At 36.0% G+C, this 18362-nt stretch overlaps 1 protein-coding gene across 5 annotated transcripts in view; it reads right to left on the bottom strand.

The window, feature by feature from the left end:
- Positions 1–624: 624 nt before the first annotated feature.
- Positions 625–18362, bottom strand: part of Vgll3 (vestigial like family member 3) — a 41767-nt gene continuing 24029 nt past the window's right edge. For all 5 annotated transcript variants that reach the window (XM_051150126.1, XM_051150125.1, XM_051150129.1 and 2 more), the window contains exon 4: positions 625–1137. In XM_051150126.1, the coding sequence (XP_051006083.1) occupies positions 1094–1137 (44 nt within the window). In that variant the 3' untranslated portion in view covers positions 625–1093. The remainder of the gene's footprint in view (positions 1138–18362) is intronic.

Here is an 18362-nt window from a genome sequence, read left to right as displayed (position 1 = left end):
TTACTTTTCAGTTTACAATGATGAAGGGACAACCAGCACTTGGTTATGTGTCTGCTTTCTTTTGTGACCTTACTCATATTCACCCCAGAAAATAAATTCATTCAAATTATGACTTTTAAACTGCTGTGAAGAAATAGTCAGTCAACGGTATCCACAGGTATCATGGCTAAATGCCTTCATTGTTTTTTCCTATTATGAAGCCATGTGTAAGCTCTATTTCTAATTGAGATTGGCTGGACTATAAAGAGAACTATTTACTGTTCATTAGCCTAAATTTTCTTGTTAATCAATCTTCAAGAACCCTTCGGGAGAAACCAAAGTAATAAGATACCCTTTACTTTATACCCTTTAAAAGAAAGTGTATCTTTCAAGCTACATGTATGTAACTGCAAACTAGGGGAGCTGTCATGGAATTAAGCCTTCACTGAGATTCAATATAAACACAATGCTGCAAGGTTTGTCTATGGGAGTGCCACTCTCGTAGAAAGACGTCCGAAACCCTTGAGGTACCCTCTGAAGCACAGTCACTTTAAAGATCAGCACTTAAACATTTAGGCCAGTGCTTTTCTGAGAGACAGTTCTTTAAACAGAACTCAACGATTGTTACAATATTTTTTTAAAAAAAATTACATCCCTCAAAAATATCCCCTCTGCACTAAGCCAAATATTGTGCATTTCTACAAACAATAGATGAAGATAGAGCTACAAAATGGTTTTCCTGAAGAAACGAATATTTTCATTGGTTGGCTCATCTTCTCCTGACAAGGTAGCTGGTTCAAAAAGAAAATGGAAGAAGAAACAAACAAAAACAAACCCACATTTATGAATGCTACTGGTAAAAGGCAAGTAAAACTAAACGTTGCACAGTTGACAAAGGCTCAGATGAGAGAAAACAAACAAAATACTTTTCTTCAATGACTAAGCCCCAATCTGTTTTCTCCAGAAAAAGGTTCAACTCTAAAGACAATAGCCTTATATGTCCTCTTCTCCATCCATCTTCCTGTGTCCTATTGCTGGATTTGATATCCCAATGGCATTTTTTCCCAGTGGGTACTTGCATCCAGGCTGTCAAATGACCTGCTAATACCATGCTTCAGTACCAAGCTGATTCTTTGTTCTTGTCCTGATGCTGGAGACCTAAAAATAATGAACAAGTCAATATGTAGCATTCATAAAATGAAAAATAATGAGGAACAAGTACACAGGTAGCATTCATAAATGTTTATGACTGGCAAAACACTGAGTAAAGAAAGTAAAACCTGGGCAATCTTGAGAAACGGCCTAAGGCCAACCTATTCTCTTAAAAAGGCCAGGGAACACACTGTAATGAAGAGTAGTCTGTACTCAAATAATTCTGTTTATATAATAGAAATACATTGCTATGTTTTTCTATTTGTATTTTGTTGGGCTAGGAATGCATTATAAGTTCAATAAAATTATAAAATTGTACCTTAACTTTAAGAGGAGATGATGGTGAAAGAAAAAAGAGACATAACCAACCCAAGGAACATCTAAACAATGTTTTAGCTAAAACTTCCAGCAAGCGGTGCAATTAGAATTGTGGACTAATAGGTTCATGTTGAATTAAAATTTATTTCATTCAGAGCAGCATCATTAAAATTATAGTGAGGTTAAATATGATTAAAACATGGAGTTTTGCACTATTGGTAAGCTGGTAGGCCACGGAGACTAGTACAGACCTACACTCTGTTTATTCATTTACTTCTTTTAACATCTTCTCTCATAATGAATTTAAAGTGGCTCAGAAAAGTCTAAGGAACATGGCAAGCAGATGAGATTAAATTCAGTTTAACACATAAATGGGCACATCTGCATTCCAACTGATAGGTAAAATAGGAAGTTTTAAAAGGATTAAAACCTTTAAAAAGTATTAAAAGGGATAGATAGAAAGTATGAATGTGACTTGGGTCTATTATGGTCATTTAACCAATTCTGATACAGGCAATTAGTGGGGCAGTTGCTGCTCAGATTCACTTGAAGTCAAGTTCCATTTTGTGTGAATTTTTTCCTGTTTTTGAGATATAACCCTCTCTCCTCTTCCTCCTCCTCCTTCTCTCTCCTCTCTCCCTCTCTCCTCTCTCCTTTCTCTCTCTCTCTCTCCTCTCTCTCTCTCCTCTCTCTCTCTCTCTCTCTCTCTCTCTCTCTCTCTCTCTCTCTCTCTCTCTCTCTCACACACACACACACACACACACACACACACACACACACACGGAATGTTCATTTAAATATTTTGATGTACTTATAACTGACACCATTGCGGCAATCAAGTAGTTATCATGTTTATAGCCTCTTTCAGTGACCTTTATTTTATATTTGAGACATAATTTGGGAGAGTGAAACTCTGGATATCAAAATGTGAAGTGAGGCCTCCAAAACCTTCATAGGAAAACATGACAATTATATGTGGGTGACAAGATATCAGACTGTTTCCTTGACCCTTTGTTTAAAAAGTGTTATCAGCCTGGGCTGAATGCTAGGAACTGGAAAATGAAAACAAAACAACAACAATGACAAAACAATGATCCAGGATAGTTTTACATTTTAATTGTTACTGTAACTGCATTTCTTGTTCCTTCAACTATCAAATAATCTTTACTAAATGATATCATTACAAGCACTGTTACTGCATGTAGATGTTAAGAAGACAACCTTCAAATACAACATAACATGACAGACAATAAATAAAAAAAAACACAGAATCATCTCAGATTGTAGGAGCCAGCAGGGTCAAAGACACCTCAAGAAAGCCCACAGAATTAACTGACCTAGGCTCATAGGGGCTCACAGAGCCTGAAATGGCCATCAGGGAGCCTGCATGGGTTTGACTTAGGTCCTCTGCATATATGTTATAGTGTAGAGCTTGGTCATCTTGTTGGCCTCCTAATGATGGGAGTGGGGCCTCTCACTGACTTTTTTTTTTTTTTTTTTTTTTTTTGCCTGATTCTGGAATCCTTTTCCTCCACTAGGTCATCTCGTCCACCCTTTTTTTTTTTTTTAAATATTTTATTAATTTATTCATATTACATCTCAGTTGTTATCCCATCCCTCCCATTTCTCCCTCCCTCCCACATTCCCCCTACTCCCTTCCCGTACATCTGTGACTGTGGGGAACCTCCTCCCCCTGTATATGCTCATAGGGTATCAAGTCTCTTCTTGGTAGCCTGCTAGCCTTCCTCTGAGTGCCACCAGGCCTCCCCATCAAGGGGACGTGGTCAAATATGGGTCCACCCTTAATTTGAGGGGAGGTGCCTGGTCTTATATCTGATATGCACTTGCCTGCAACTTGATATGCCATGTTAGACTGATATCCCTGAGAAGTTTGCCTTTTTCTGAGGGGAAATGAGGAAGGAGTGGAGGGGTGAAGAAAAGAAGAAGCAAGTGAGGAGTGCTACCAGCAGAAGAACAGAAAGTGGAAAAGAGGAATAGAGAAAGAATAAAATAAATCTGTTTTTTTTTTTTTTTTAAACACACGAGAACTCCAAAGCACAGTCTTCCCAGCACAAAGGATGAGAGTATTGACTACAGGTAACTGTCCCTGGGTGCCAAAAGAATGGTCTCGCTATTATTTTCTAAGAACACTGGAATTTCACTTACTATACACTTTTACTGCAGTTTCAAGGAAGAAGAAAAGGAGGATAAAAGAGAAGGAGAAGTGGCAGGAAAAAGAAACAAGAGGATCAGAGATGCATCGCCAGCCACGCTGATTTGCTTTCCACATTTTCAAATAGCTTTGTGGGTAAGATAATTTGCAACCTGACATAGTCTCTGTGGGGTGACTCCTATAATCTAAGCCACCTTTACTGAAAATTTGCTGACGACGTAAATATTGTTTTCATTATTAGTACCTCTCATCTTCTAGATGACACAGTATTTTCAGAGCTGAAGACTACACCAATCTATAGGATGTCAGCACTGCAACTCATGAATACTGCTGCAATCAGCAAGTGGTTAGCCGTTTCTTTTCTTTTCTTTTTTTTTTTTTTAACTTTTAAAATAAAGGCAATCCCTAGTTTGATGTGCAAAGATATATGACTCCCTTAGATCATGTAAACGTTTCGCCATAGCCAAGTATGGAATTGCTTAAAGATGGACCCCAAATTTTCAACCAGAATAGCAGAAATCATTCTCTCATTATAAATGCACCTCTTCAATATTTGGGTCCATGTCTCTGTGTCACTCCAGAGTATAATTTAACAAATCCAATCCATCTGCCAATGCTTCTACAACTTCACAGGTATTGAATAGCTATTGGATCCTGATTGTTTAGCTTCTCCTTAGTGGAAAGACAAAAATCAACTCTTTCCTTTTAATTTCCAGCCACCGTTTTCTGCAAACTTCAAAATAAATATAGCTCATTTGAAAAAGAACAGTGACAAAAGCTTTACTATTATACTGCATCACAAAAGTAGGGCTGCTATTTTTCCAGTAAAGACAGTTGCTACTGGTGATTTGGGTTGCTTAAGAATTAATCACTTAGTTGTTGCCCAACAAAATTATGGAAGACAAAATTGTTAATTTTAATTATGATCCTAGCATGGTCTACATACATGTGCGATTTCCCCCAAAATCTTTACAATAACAGACTATCTTCTGCCACAAGCTTTGTTCCTAACTGGAATCTTTTGCCCCTCCGATGCCAATCACATCTATATGATATTAGGTCTTAACATATTTGGATACTTCCACTGGCTGACAGAAATCACCAGGTTTACTTCCTGTCAATAAATTCATTTTCATTTTATTCTTCAGTCCATAAGATATTTTAGTAGAAAGAAAAAGGAAAAGCACTTGGACAAGACTAGCTAACATTCTTTGAATTCGGATATATGTCAAGCTTTACATTTACACAAAATGCTGGGAACTTTACTTGAAGTCACTCACTCGGTCTTCTCAATAGTGCTCTAAAGAGTGTGTTGTTACTCAGTAACAATGCAGAAATTAGGGGAAGGGACAAAAAAGGGATGAAAGAGGCAGGTTTTATAAAGAGGAATTCTGATGACAGAGACTATAGTCTTAATGACAGCATATATGTACTTATGTGAACTCTGTTGGCTGCAAGTTATGGCAGGAGAAGAGTAACCACATTTAACTCTCACATAAACAGCCTCTCACAAAATTGTTTCACAAAAATACTAATCAACTTTTATTTTTCCTTTCCAAATTTTATATATATATATATGTATATATATACATATATATGTATATGTATATATATACATATATATATATATTGATATCAAGGGTAACCAAATGATTCTCTTGATAATTTAACAACATTATTGACTTGAAATTTATTTCTAAAATATAATAATTATTTTGTATCTGTTAGGCTTTAGACTATTGCATTGGTGTAACAGGCAATGTCACATCAACTAATGGACTCATCTATGTTTATTTATAATGTAATTGTTCCAAGCCCATCCACTTCCCTAGTGTGTACTTTTTAAAAATAGAGAACATTTGACTCATGGCTTTTGCTTGTTTACTGTAAATCAGAAGTAAACCAGGAAATAAAGATATCACATTATTGACTTTAGAGTTTGAATGTGAGATGCACTTAGGAAAAGAGCCTGAAAGAAACTAAAAGCTTAGAGACACATTTCCTCACTTCAGTTCCAACACCAACACCACCTGATCACCACAGAAGAGAAGAAAAAATATCTGTACCCAAGCAAACAAACTTGGAATAATTAGAAATGTGAGAGAAATCTGGTCACGTAAGAGGATCACAGTTTGCTTTCATTTCCAAATCTGTGAGTCTGGCAGCCAGTCTGTTCAGGATGTTCAAACAAATGCTGCAAATGGGCAGCTGATTAACAGCAAAGATTACTGCAGCACCATTGTACAGGCTCAGATCTAAGATCAAGACACCGAAAGATTTGGTGCTGGATTAAAGCCTGCTTTCTAGTTCATAGTGATTCCCTCTCATTGTATCCAAAACCAGAAAGGTTTGTGGTGTGTGTGTGTGTGTGTGTGTGTGTGTGTGTGTGTGTGTGTGTGTGTGTGTGCATGCGTGTGTTTGTGTTCTCAAGCCCTTCAGGAGAGTATGGATCCCATTTCTGAGGACTCAGTCCCTGTCACTTACCAATCCTCCAAAGGCTCCACTAATACCAGCACCTTAAGAGTTAAAATTTCAACACAAACTTTGAAGAGGACCCCAACATCCAAATCATAGCACTGACAGAATCTTAGAAAGATGTTACTGGGGCCAACTTCCCCACTCCTGGGAAAAACCATACTCTACATTTCAAGAGGCAACAGTCTCACAGGTCAGTGTCTGGCAAAGGTTATTGATATAAGAATGAAAAAAGCAGCTGTATATATATCCTGAAGCTCCCAAGGGCACAGAAGTTGGCTCAGAGGGGATTCCGTTGAATCTACTACAACCCTGTACCCTACAACAGAAAAGATAGCATGGACAAGTCTAAATGAACAAATGAAAAGGTAAGCTAGCAGGCAAGTTTAATAAACAATAGAGAATGGATAAAGAAAAAGGTGGAGGAGGGGAAGATTTGAAACTGGGCAGAATTGGAATGCTATAGCAACAACAAAAGTCAGACTGCAACCTACTAATTAGATGGTTGCATACCTTTTAGACCTAAGAGTTAAATCCTACCAAGAAGATGAAGGAATAACCTGAGTAACTTGGAGGAATAACTAGAGCCGTGAAGTTCCACCCTAGCTGAGGAGCTACTGCAATTGATAGCTGCCTAGGCAGTTAGCTTTCTTATCAGTGTGTCTCCTGGTAGATCTAACACACTTCAGAGCATGACCAGACATCTCAGAGGATAAAGGTAGCAGTAGCAGACCTCAATAGGATTTTTAAAAATGAGAACACAGAGTTGGGTGCATACTAAACGAGGTGTGGTCTTGAAGAAGGAGGAAGGAAACTCCAATGTTTGAAAGGGTTAAATATTTAAAAGAACAGACAGAATAAATAAGGCATCACTTTCTACTATGAGGAAGAAGTCACAAGCAACACACCAAAGGGAAAGTCTTATACAGCTGCAGGGCCAGGTTTCTAGAACTCTGATGGCCACATGTCCCACTTCTAAGGAAGCATGATCATCTGAAAATGGCATCCACCACACCTCTTTAAGTCAAATATGCTTCCAATTTTTCTTTTATTCTAGAGATAAAAGAAGGAACTGTACAATGAGAAACATACTGCCGAAAAGAGGAGAAAAATGAGACCTAAAACCCAAGAGTGTGAGGAAAACATATTTTGACCTTAAAAAGAAAGTACTTGATAAGTATAAACTGTTCATATCCAGCTATTAAGAGTTTACATTCCAGTATTCACATAAGAACACCCTCTGTTAGAATAACAAGCTGGTAACTTATTCCTGTATTTAAAAATAAATACCCTGCTCTGCTATGCTAAATGTAAGTAGTACTTAATACAAACTTAAATACATACAACATTGTATAGGATGTTGTGCCAAACACCTAACCTTCCCCCACTTGACAGAATGACAAATGACCACAGAAATGTTCAGGAGATAGTCATGGGCATTTCCACGACTTTCTAAGCCTAACACTGCAAATGATAACACAACTGCATCTGCTTGCCTGAGACATGAGGAATCAGGTCACAGCTCTCTAAATAAGGTCCATGTGAGCATAGCATCTTACTATCTACTTTGAGGGGGGATGAAGAATATAAGCACTAGCTAACCAGTTGCTCAACTGAAACGTAATTTCAGGTGAAAAAGAAAACAGCCCATGTCTAACCACCATACTTCTTTTGTAACTTCTACAACAAATTGTTTTAATTTCAAAACATCACAAAATAATTATTTTCAAATCATTATAAATAGTATTTAGAGAGCAAAAGAGTCTAATATTCTCTTCCACCCATGTGCTTAATGTATTTAAAGTAGATTTAGGATCTCTGAGTAATCACTACTGTTTATACTATGGTGCAGATTAGTGCAGCAGCAGTGTTATCTTGGGAAGCATTATCTGCAAACATCTCTTTATTTTATTCGACAGTGTGCCAATCCTCAACAGATGTACATAACTTGCCTACATATGGACATAACACATACATATGCACATGCACAAACATATACATAAGCGTACAAACTCCTTGCAAACATATTTGTATTATAGCTGATGCCACGTATACCGTCAGTTATACTGGCTCATCTAATTGTGGTGCCTAAATTTGCTCATGATGACTGTAACACTTATCTTTTTAATATTTATTGTTATCATTATAGATTCAGCATGTCTAATTGTTGGTACTTGCATTATTTCACTACTAATGAATATGGAAACCATGATATGATTTTCATTCAATTTTATCTTTGACCAAATTTTGTGCTTTACCTTTGACTAAAGTCAAAGATTAAGGCTCGCCTTGATTTCTGTGCATTTTTTGTGCATTAGATATGAGTATTTTTTACATGTTATAAGCAGTTTTGTCTGTTTGATTATTTGGTTTCATACTTAATACATAAATGATTGACAATGTTTTAAAGCTCTTAAAAAAGATGCATTCCTCTTAAACAAAATATAAAGTTAAATTTATTCCTATGACAAATCAGTAACAATTATCATCGCATGCTTACAACTCTTGCACATTCATAACAAATGATGCCTCACAGTGGAGATAAAGAGCTTGCTAGCAAAAGAAGGCTTTTCCACTTATAGAGACATTTTCTGGGGGCACATTAAGAGTCTACTTAAAATCTCCACAGAAACAGTACTGTCAGGAACAATGAGGTGGAAAGTGCCTGAACTTGTCAAGACGACTTTAAGTTCAGATTCAAAATAAAAGTAGACATGCAAAACCCACCAAACCTGAATTCGCTTTTAGACCATAATTTACTACATTAAGGTAATAAGGGCAACACCTGCATACCTGAGGCAAACATTGTAGGTAACAAGTCATTTACTGCCAGGTGTTTCCCATTGCTCTTTTTTTTCCCAGCCCCAGACAACAAACCACAGTAGTCAATCTACCCTCTTAAAGCCTTCCTTTCTCCAAAACCACAAACTCTGCTGTGAAGGGCCCTTCAGTCTTTGCGTTTGGCATCTGTTCCAGTGTCCAGCTGGACAGAAATATGGCAGGTAGTTAAAGTATCACAAATGTGAGACAATCATTACAAAACTGAACTGAGGACAAATATAAATTACGTAGCATAGTGATTGGTAGTTTCTTTTTGTCGTAATAGGTATATATTGGGTTCTAAACCTGAGCATCAATGTGATTGAGCATCTCTTGGAGGATAAGATCTTGGGATAATGATATAGACTGTAGATACTGCTTAGCAATCCAGAAAACTCATTTCAAAAGCCGATATAAAGACATCTAAAACAAGGAATAAAAATTAACGAAAGAAGGAAGAATGAAAGGAAACATTCTTCTGTAAATCCTCTACAAACTACAGGCTTTCTCACAGAACTGAGAAAAGCAAGACCAAAGGGGGAAAAGTTTAGATTACTTACTGTAACTAAAACCACACGTTACAATGCTCTCAAGGGATTCTAACTATCCAGACATCTGTTGGATAGCACATGCACACACAGCCAAATATGCATCTCTAAAGAGATTTCTAGGTTTTGCCATGACAGCTTTACGATTCAGAAAACAGATAACCCAACCAGAGGAAGAGCTAATACGAGCCCAGAGCTTGAGGCTCCTCCTACCCCCAAAAGAGAAAACTTGGTATCTGGAAGTATGAATTATTAAAAGATTCCAAGGTTTAAAAATAACTTCAGAACTGCTAAGATACAAGCCTCTTTTGATATGAGTTTGGTTTAAGTCATCAGCCTCTCCACCGAAGCAAAACGAATCAGAAGAGACTCAGCACTGCAGGTGTGTCACTTCCTGCAGTGACATCAGCAAGATTTTCAGCCTTCTTGTGACCTGGACACAAACTTGTTCTCTGACATGTTCAGAAAGGTCTAGTCAATCTTAGCAAATATTAAAAAAAAAAAAAAATAGAGCTTCAGAGACATTGATGCTCCTAGATACCACTCGGTGGAGCACAAGCAAGAGCATCAGGACCTAAGCTTTAGAACACATACTTGTGGTTTCAAAAAACGAAGTCAAACCTCCCATATGTCAGGTTGTATCCACAAGAAAAATGGCACATTTTGCCTCTCATCTGCTCTCTGCAAGCTTTTTTTTTTTTTTTTTTTTTTTGGCATGTTGTCTTTTCACCAAGGAATTCAGAACATATTGGCTACAGACAACTGTTTGTGAAACCTTATATTGCTGATAAATAGCTGAAAGGGAGTAAGGATAGCTGTAAATTCCTCAGGCCACAGAGAATTCTTTTCTATAATCTTTGTAGCCTACTTGAAAGTTGATGCAAAATTGGCTGAGAATGAATTCTGAAACAGATTTCTTCATTCAGGCTGTTCCTTTAGATGTTTTCCTCTGTGAGCTATGAGGAACAGCAGGGCAATGAGGGAAAAATTATTTGGTGATAAACAAAAACCCTGACCCATGAAACATACACTTTAATAAGTGCATGGTTCTCCACTGCAATGCAGGCACTGACTATATGGCTTATTTCTTAACCTACACAGCTCCCTTCACCAAAAGCACATCTGTTTCTTTGAAGAAATCATAACATAATTCGAGAACTTCCCAAACTGCCAGTCGCAGCTACTGGAAAATAACACCTTGTAAGAGTGGAAGAGTGGACGTACAGAATTGATAATTCCCTGTTTGATTACTGCATATTGCTTGCCTGTCAAAATATCACATTGTATTTTTGGATAGGTATAATTATTTAATCAAGCAGGGTTTTTGTTTTCTAACAAGAAAAAAAAAGGTGACATACAGTGGTGACCAGATCCTTTAATCCCAACACTTGGGGGGCAGAGACATGGGGATCTCTGTGAGCTCGAGACTGATCTACAGAGCAAGTTCCAGGACAGCCAAGGCTACACAGAGAAACTCTATGTCAAAAAACAGAAAAAGAAAGAAAGAAAGTGGTGAGGGAGGGAGGGAGGAAAGAAAGAAAGAAAGAAAGAAAGAAAGAAAGAAAGAAAGAAAGAAGAGGATGATGTTGACTAAGTTTGCTTATAGATTTTAGAAATGTTTCAGAAGCCAGAGACGCTATGCAATTTATACAGCAGCCCTTAAGGTGAATGAGTTTTGAAACTCAGTTTAAAAATTATTGTTAAGATGGAAGATGGATCAGCAAACACAAAATTAACCTTTTCAAAGAACAGTGTCAATCAGTATAATTGTTTTGAGTCTAATTCATACCTAACTTTCTTGTTACATATACATTTTCATTTTACCTAAGTGCAAAGCGATGGGACCAGTGTGTTCATTCCTTCATATGCTATATTCAGAGTATCCTAAAAGGAGAAAGCTATGTCTTAAGAAAAAATTTTCTCAAGATGTATATGTTCATAACCTCTCAAATCCTTGTTTCTTTTCTCTTTCATAGTTCCATCATTTTCATTTTCTTTCCTAACCCATACAAAAAAGAAAACAACAACAACAACAAAGAACCTCACTGATTTGTAAACACCACTCTTAAGGAAAATGGCTAACAAACATCACAGCTAACTGTCTAGAATAGAAATAGATAAAGTTAGATAGTCACAAATGTGATAGAGATAGCCCAAGCTTGTATCAATTTCTCAAGATGCTTCACACGTTCAGTGTGAATTTTTCAGTTTGAAGCATCCCATCTTTACAAGTCATGGGAGAGTTCATTTCATATCACAGTCTCCTACATCTGGAAACACAACTGAATCATTGACTTCCACAGTTGGCTCAGGTCAGAAGAAAGAGGAAGTGAGAAGTTATAGGTAGGACTTGAATAGCCCAGTACAGGGAAGTGGTAAGAGGAGTCTTGAAATCGATTTTATAGACTGTTTTGTTGAAACTCTACTCTAGACACATATCCTACATTACTTTTGAAGTTAGGAAAAAAAGTCCTTCTTTGTTGACTGCAGTTTTTATAGGCCCCTAAGTGATTAGGGAGGAGGGTTACTAATAAAGTCAATCTTTTTTCTTTCTTCTCGTTTACCTCCTTTACTTATGGGTAGAAGTTGTTAGAGAATCTGGTTTTGATTCTTAATACCACTCACATATACATGTGAGTGTATGTGTGTATATATACCTACATAATATATGCATATGTATATATGTGTGTATATACATAATTTTGTCCTTTCTTACATCCAGGTATATATACATATATATAATGTATAAAAACTACTTTGTTTTAAACATATTTCCTCTTATCACTAAATTCATAATCATGACTTTATTATTCATAGCTTCCTGTTACATTTATCTAGTTTTATAAACCACATCAAGACACATATAAGTCATAGTCATCTTTTGTTTTTAAAGAATGTGCCTATAAATTTCTGCATATTTTTTATTCTGCAATACTAAAACATAATTACCCATAGATTCCTCTTGATGCTTTGCTAAACATTATAAAGATTGGCAATGTTTTAATAGACATTATCAAAATACTCTTATTCATATTTTTTGTGCTGTTAATGTTTGGTTAGCATGGTAGAGTCGTGCAGATAAGTATACTGAGACAAAGCTAGAGTGTCTTTAATGCTAATTTACTTTCCAGGATAGCTTTTTAAAAGACTACAACTCTTTAATTTTCTGCCAGCAATATAGCTGAGGAAGAAAACTCCCACCTTGATCAGGTTGTCTTTTACAAGGCTTCAAATTTCCAAATGCATGCTTACTCATAGTATATGCAAATAGGTTATCTCCAATGATCACAACTCTCTCAGAAGATTTCCAAACATATGTGATGACACAGGAAGAAAGTCTCAGGTGAGGTCTGCAATTAAAGCATGTGACTTGACTTTGTGAGATCATTCTCTGGGGAATGGTTCAGAGAAGAATACGGGAGTCTACTTCCGTTGGGAGATCTGAAAGGTTGGGAAGGTTTCAATAAGTCCTTACAGAATCCAGCTTGGGTTTGTGAAGCCAACAACAGGGTTGTGGAAAGCATGTGTTCTCTCTCATTCCCCCTCTTGTGTTTTTTTTTTTTTCCAACAGACTTCCCTATTTCTCTGCGTTTAGCACACATCATAGTATTTACCATATGTCAAAGAGTTTCCATTGCCCTCTGGTCATGAAGCTGTGACACTGGACTTGTGCCTTATACAGCTAAGACCATTCAAGAGGCTGTAACATATCTTTGATGATATTTTTCCCTCAATGAAAAGGAAGATTATGATATATGACAAAAGAGGGAAAATACCTTTGTAGAAAGTGTAAAGTGATCAGTTGCTGATGACCAATCTCTTTACTGTTAAGAAATAAAAATAAATTTCATAATAACAAAGAGTCCAGATACAGCATTGTATTTGTAAGCTTTCTGCCTACTATGATTTTAAAAATGTCATACATTTTTGTGGCATTTTAGCTAACTCAATTGAAATAACACCATCAATGTAAATATCCAATTCTCTATAAATAAAGCCATTGAAAAAGCATATAGCTCTAGAATTGGCTTCTAGATCAAACTTTGGTTTATTCATTCTGTATGCTGAGATCAAATATTTAGAAATAGTTTCTTTATTATTTGATACAACTGAATATCATTTCATAATTTCTTGCTAATCATTTATAAACATTATCATAAGTGGCAATAAATGAGTCAATAAATCCCAAATCATCCAGATTCCAGATGGTTAATATATGTTTTCTGGGAAGAGGTGAAGTGGAGCAAATGTTTTAAATGAAGCATCTAGAATATTTATCTCTTTGGTACTTTCTATGCTCTAGGGTGAAAATATCACAGAGCCTCTGTGCTTTGACTTATAGGACTTGTTATTCTTGTGGCTCTATGATTGTTCCTCTCCAAACTTGAAACATCCCTCTTTTACTGTAAATCCTAGAATTAGAACACTGCAGAATCAACAAAAATATTCAAGGGTCTTGGATGGGTAATACTTTGTTTTCTTATCCTTTTTTTTTTAATAAATGTGAACTTTAAAAAAAAGTTATTAGATAGAATTTAGAGTTAACTTACAACTAGATTATAGTTAATAATATTTTAAAGTGGTTAGGAGAGATTAGTAAGTCATTTGGCAAACAGTTATCCAATCTTTGGAGCCTACGTCTACCAGCAGAAGACTACCAGTGGCTAATCAGCACTCAGGGGCATAGTTTAGGCCTATTTTAAGGGAATACTACACACTAAATAGCAATAGGACTGAGAGGATGCTAGGTGAACACAGGCTTTTTATACACATTCAACACACAATCTGTTACTGAGTTCTTCCTCTATTCTTGCTAAGTACAATTTTGAGCAACAATAACTCCAACTTAAATTACATTAAAAGACAATTTTGTTATTTGGAACACTTTCATAGAATATACAAATTACAAAATGCATGTTAAATCAGAATTTTGTTATCAAATTTCATAGAAGTTTCAGAAAACTAATGTGACTGTGCTTTTATGTTTTATCAGTTTTAGGGCCTTTAAAGAGAAATAAGCAAATAAAGATATTTTTCTGCTATTTTCCAGTGATGGCCAGTTTTAGCTATTTATATGAAAATTTTTCTCAGGTTTCCTGCTTTTCAACTTTTTTTTTTTTTTTTTTTTTTTTTTTTTTAAAGACAAGGCTCATTTTGTAGCCAAGGGTAACCTGGAATTCACTATGCAAATGAAGCTGGTTTTGACCTCTGAGAGATTCACCAGCTTTGATTCCTGAGTGCTGGAATTAAAGGCATGCAGTTGTCAGAATTATTTTATATGTGGTTATATGAATGATTGTATGTTGGTTTGTACATGTGAGTGCAGTGCACATGGAGACCAAAAGAGAACAGCAGAGAATGCATGTCACATGTGAAGGGCAATGAACTTCGGGGAGTTGGTTCTTCCATCATGTTGGTCAAGGGGGTCACACACAGATCATCAGACTTGGGCTGATTGCCTTTACCAGAATCACCCATCACAGTGGCCTCAAGAAAGATTTCTGTAGAAGCAATCCAGTTTATGTCTCACTATCTTGATGAAGTCATAGAAATATAGTTTTCTGTATTTATGAAAACTTCATAGCCTTCATTTCACACATAATCTGTGTCTCTAATATCTAGAATAATTTTGTTTCTCTACATGACAATGACTTAATGTCTTTTGATAAACAATCTTGATTTGGAATCAGAAGATTGTTTGGTTAGTGAGAGATGAATCAAATTGTAGTTATCATAGTAGAGGAAAGTCTCATCTAAAGATTCTCTCACTGAATCCGAATATTTACTAGTAACTTAAATAAATGTATGTATCTCTTTAAGTGTACTTTTCAGAAGCCCGAATAACATCAACATGTTATTTCCCTTTGAATTTTAATTGTATGTCACTTAGGTGTGCATGTGTGTGAATGCACGGTCACACACACACACACACACACACACACACACACACACACACACACACTTATATAAGATATTATGACATTCATCATAGTAAAAAACAAAATCATAACAAACTTGTAGCAGAAATAACATGAGGTCCTGTGAGAGAAATAAATCTGTGAATCTACAGATGAACACAAGCTGCAGCCAGTAACAGCTTGTTTATAGAGAAGCCCCATTACAAAGCAAAACTTCTTTTACTTCCAGTAAGTTTAACTGTAGTGAACGACCTGAGAGCTACAAACAAACTTAGCTTTGTATCCCAATAAAGATGCCTCATTGGCAAAACTTTAATTGAAAAATTAAAAAAAAAAAAAAAGACTGGGTATTACAAGATTGTACATCTTATATTAACTAAATTATGACTAAACACTGGAAGCTGGAAGCTACTGAAACGTGAGAATCCTGTGACCAGTGAAAGATGAGCAGATTAGAAATACGTAGTGTCACCTCATGCATGGCTGCTAATACAAGGCACACAGTTACAATCACTTGGATCATCACACACATGGGTGATAGTACACAGGCACAAAGCTGCAAACACCACTACATTAAACTCCTCCTTACACATGGCAAACCAGTTCAATACTCTGTGTTTGCTTGAAGTTCATCTTCCTATCCTTTCTTGATCTTACCATCCTCCACATTATTCATTCAAATTGAAATTTGTTATGTTTCATATGAGGAAAAAGTTAAGGTAAGTGAATTTTTCAAAGCATATTCTAAGAAAAAGATGCTTAAAACACAGTGTGGTCTTAACAAAGAAGAAAGTAAAAATCTCCTCCTGCATAAAACTTAACATGTGCATTTACGGAAGAACAGATAAAAACTTTGAAAATACTGAAATTAATGATGATCTCTAAGAGACATACAGAATATTCTGTCAAAAAGTTCATTTGACCATAGATCTTGTTTCTACTCAAAGCCCCATTTTGAGAGTGCTTTTCTCTCAGAACTTGTAAAGCCCATTTTTTAAAAAACTGCAAATAAGAAGGGGAAAGACTAACACAAGATTCATGATAGCAGACTTTGGGTAGAGATGTTTCTAAGGAGGGCAGATACAGGTGACTTGTGATTATATCAGCATGTATGGGTGTAAAACCTGTTCAACAGAGAGAAGAGTAGGGCAAGAGTAAGCCAAGCGTGACAGCAGCACAAACTTCAAGGACACATGAATGCGCACAAGTCTAGCATGAAAATTTTAAATTATGTGCACAAATGACTATCCTCAAGGTAGATCATACCTTCAGAAAATATGGGAACTCATTTCATTCTTATGGAAGAATTTCGCCTACCAACCTCAGAACTCCATTATAATAAGATATAGTTATTTTAAAACCTGAAACATACTTTGAAACAAAAATTATTACTAATAGAGTAAATTAATTTTTGAGCTCCACATATACTGAATCACATAAATATTTTAAGTGAGGTTCTTTTAATATCACCAGATATATTCTCAAGAAACTTAAAAACTGGTTCACACAAACATCTGTACATGACAGCTTAGAGCAGTACACATTATATTAAATTAATTTATTTAATAATAGTAACTTATCACTTAATCATTAAATCAAATGTTGGGACATATCAAATATCTACCAATAAAATGGTAAATAAAAATGATATTTCCACGCAATGAAATGAGATCCACTCTTGGAAAAAACTGGAATCCTATGCACATATAACATGGATGACATTTGAAACCATCATGTTAAGTGAGAAAAGGCACATGTAAGATTCAATATTTCTTCAGTGAAGAGAAAGGGTAACTCTGTAGAGGCATCAAGTAAATTAATAGCTACCACGAATGAAGAGTAGGTGATAGAATGTACTAGAATTAGACATTAAGGATTATTACCCAAAATGGTGAATAACTAAAAACTACTTAATCATATTTATTAAATTGGGGCATGTGTTATTCTGAATTATGACTAAGCAATAACTTTTAAAGTCAAAACGAAAGTTCAGTTCTACACACATAGAAATTTTAGTGTACCCTCTCCTGTGCTAGCAACTTTATAATTGACTTACTGAATCAATTTTATATTGTATATTTCTAATTTTATACTTTATAGGAGAGGAAGCAGAGGTAACCTGCTCAGTGTCAATCTTGTTTTGTCTTACAGACCAAACTGCATTAGAAAACTTGGTGTTCTTACTCCAAACTCAGGCTATCCACTAACTAACTGAGGCAATATCCCTGAGAAAGATGGAACTTCCAGACGATTCTGAGGGATGGCATCTTCACTTATGTTCTATTGCTGTTTTAGTGCCACTAAAGGAGGGTTAAGCAGTAGTGAAGGGGGTAGAAAAACCAGAAAAGCATAAAATGTTCCCATTGTCCCTTAAAAGCCTTTCAATTATGCCATATACAATACTTTGAAACTCCTTTGTCACCACGAGGTTCAATCCTCCTCCTTAGAACCCCTTAATTTCTTTAAATTCTGCAAAATAAAACTGGAGTCATAATTATCATTTTATTTGCAACAAGTGGGATGTTTTTGTTCTCTCAGGATAAATATACTGAAATCCAAATCCCCAAAGGACTAGTGTTAAGATATGAGCACATATCAAGAGAGAAGCTCCTTTATGGATGGTATTGGTGCCCTTATAATGGCGACTACAAGGCTAATTTAAGCCTGCCACCTTGTGACATTAAACCTAAAAGATGACCAGTCATGAATAACATAGCGGGTTTTACTGTGATTTAAAAATGGCCAGTACCTTGACCTTGGTCTCAGCAGTCTCCGAATACCGAGAACCAATTCTCTACTGTTAGGAAGCCACCAGTCTGTGGTCTTTTGTGATAGCAACCCAAAGACCCTTCCTTTATGGGTGAAACTACTACGTCCTTTACCAAAATATTCTTGAAATAGTGGAATTAGTTTATTTGTCACCTGATGATACATGAAAATTACTAGATTTTGCCAGTTCAGATAACTGGATTTGGGCAA

Source organism: Acomys russatus, chromosome 8, assembly GCF_903995435.1.
Source record: "Acomys russatus chromosome 8, mAcoRus1.1, whole genome shotgun sequence".
NCBI classification, from domain to species: Eukaryota; Metazoa; Chordata; class Mammalia; order Rodentia; family Muridae; genus Acomys; species Acomys russatus.
This window is presented reverse-complemented; position numbering and strand designations above follow the sequence as displayed.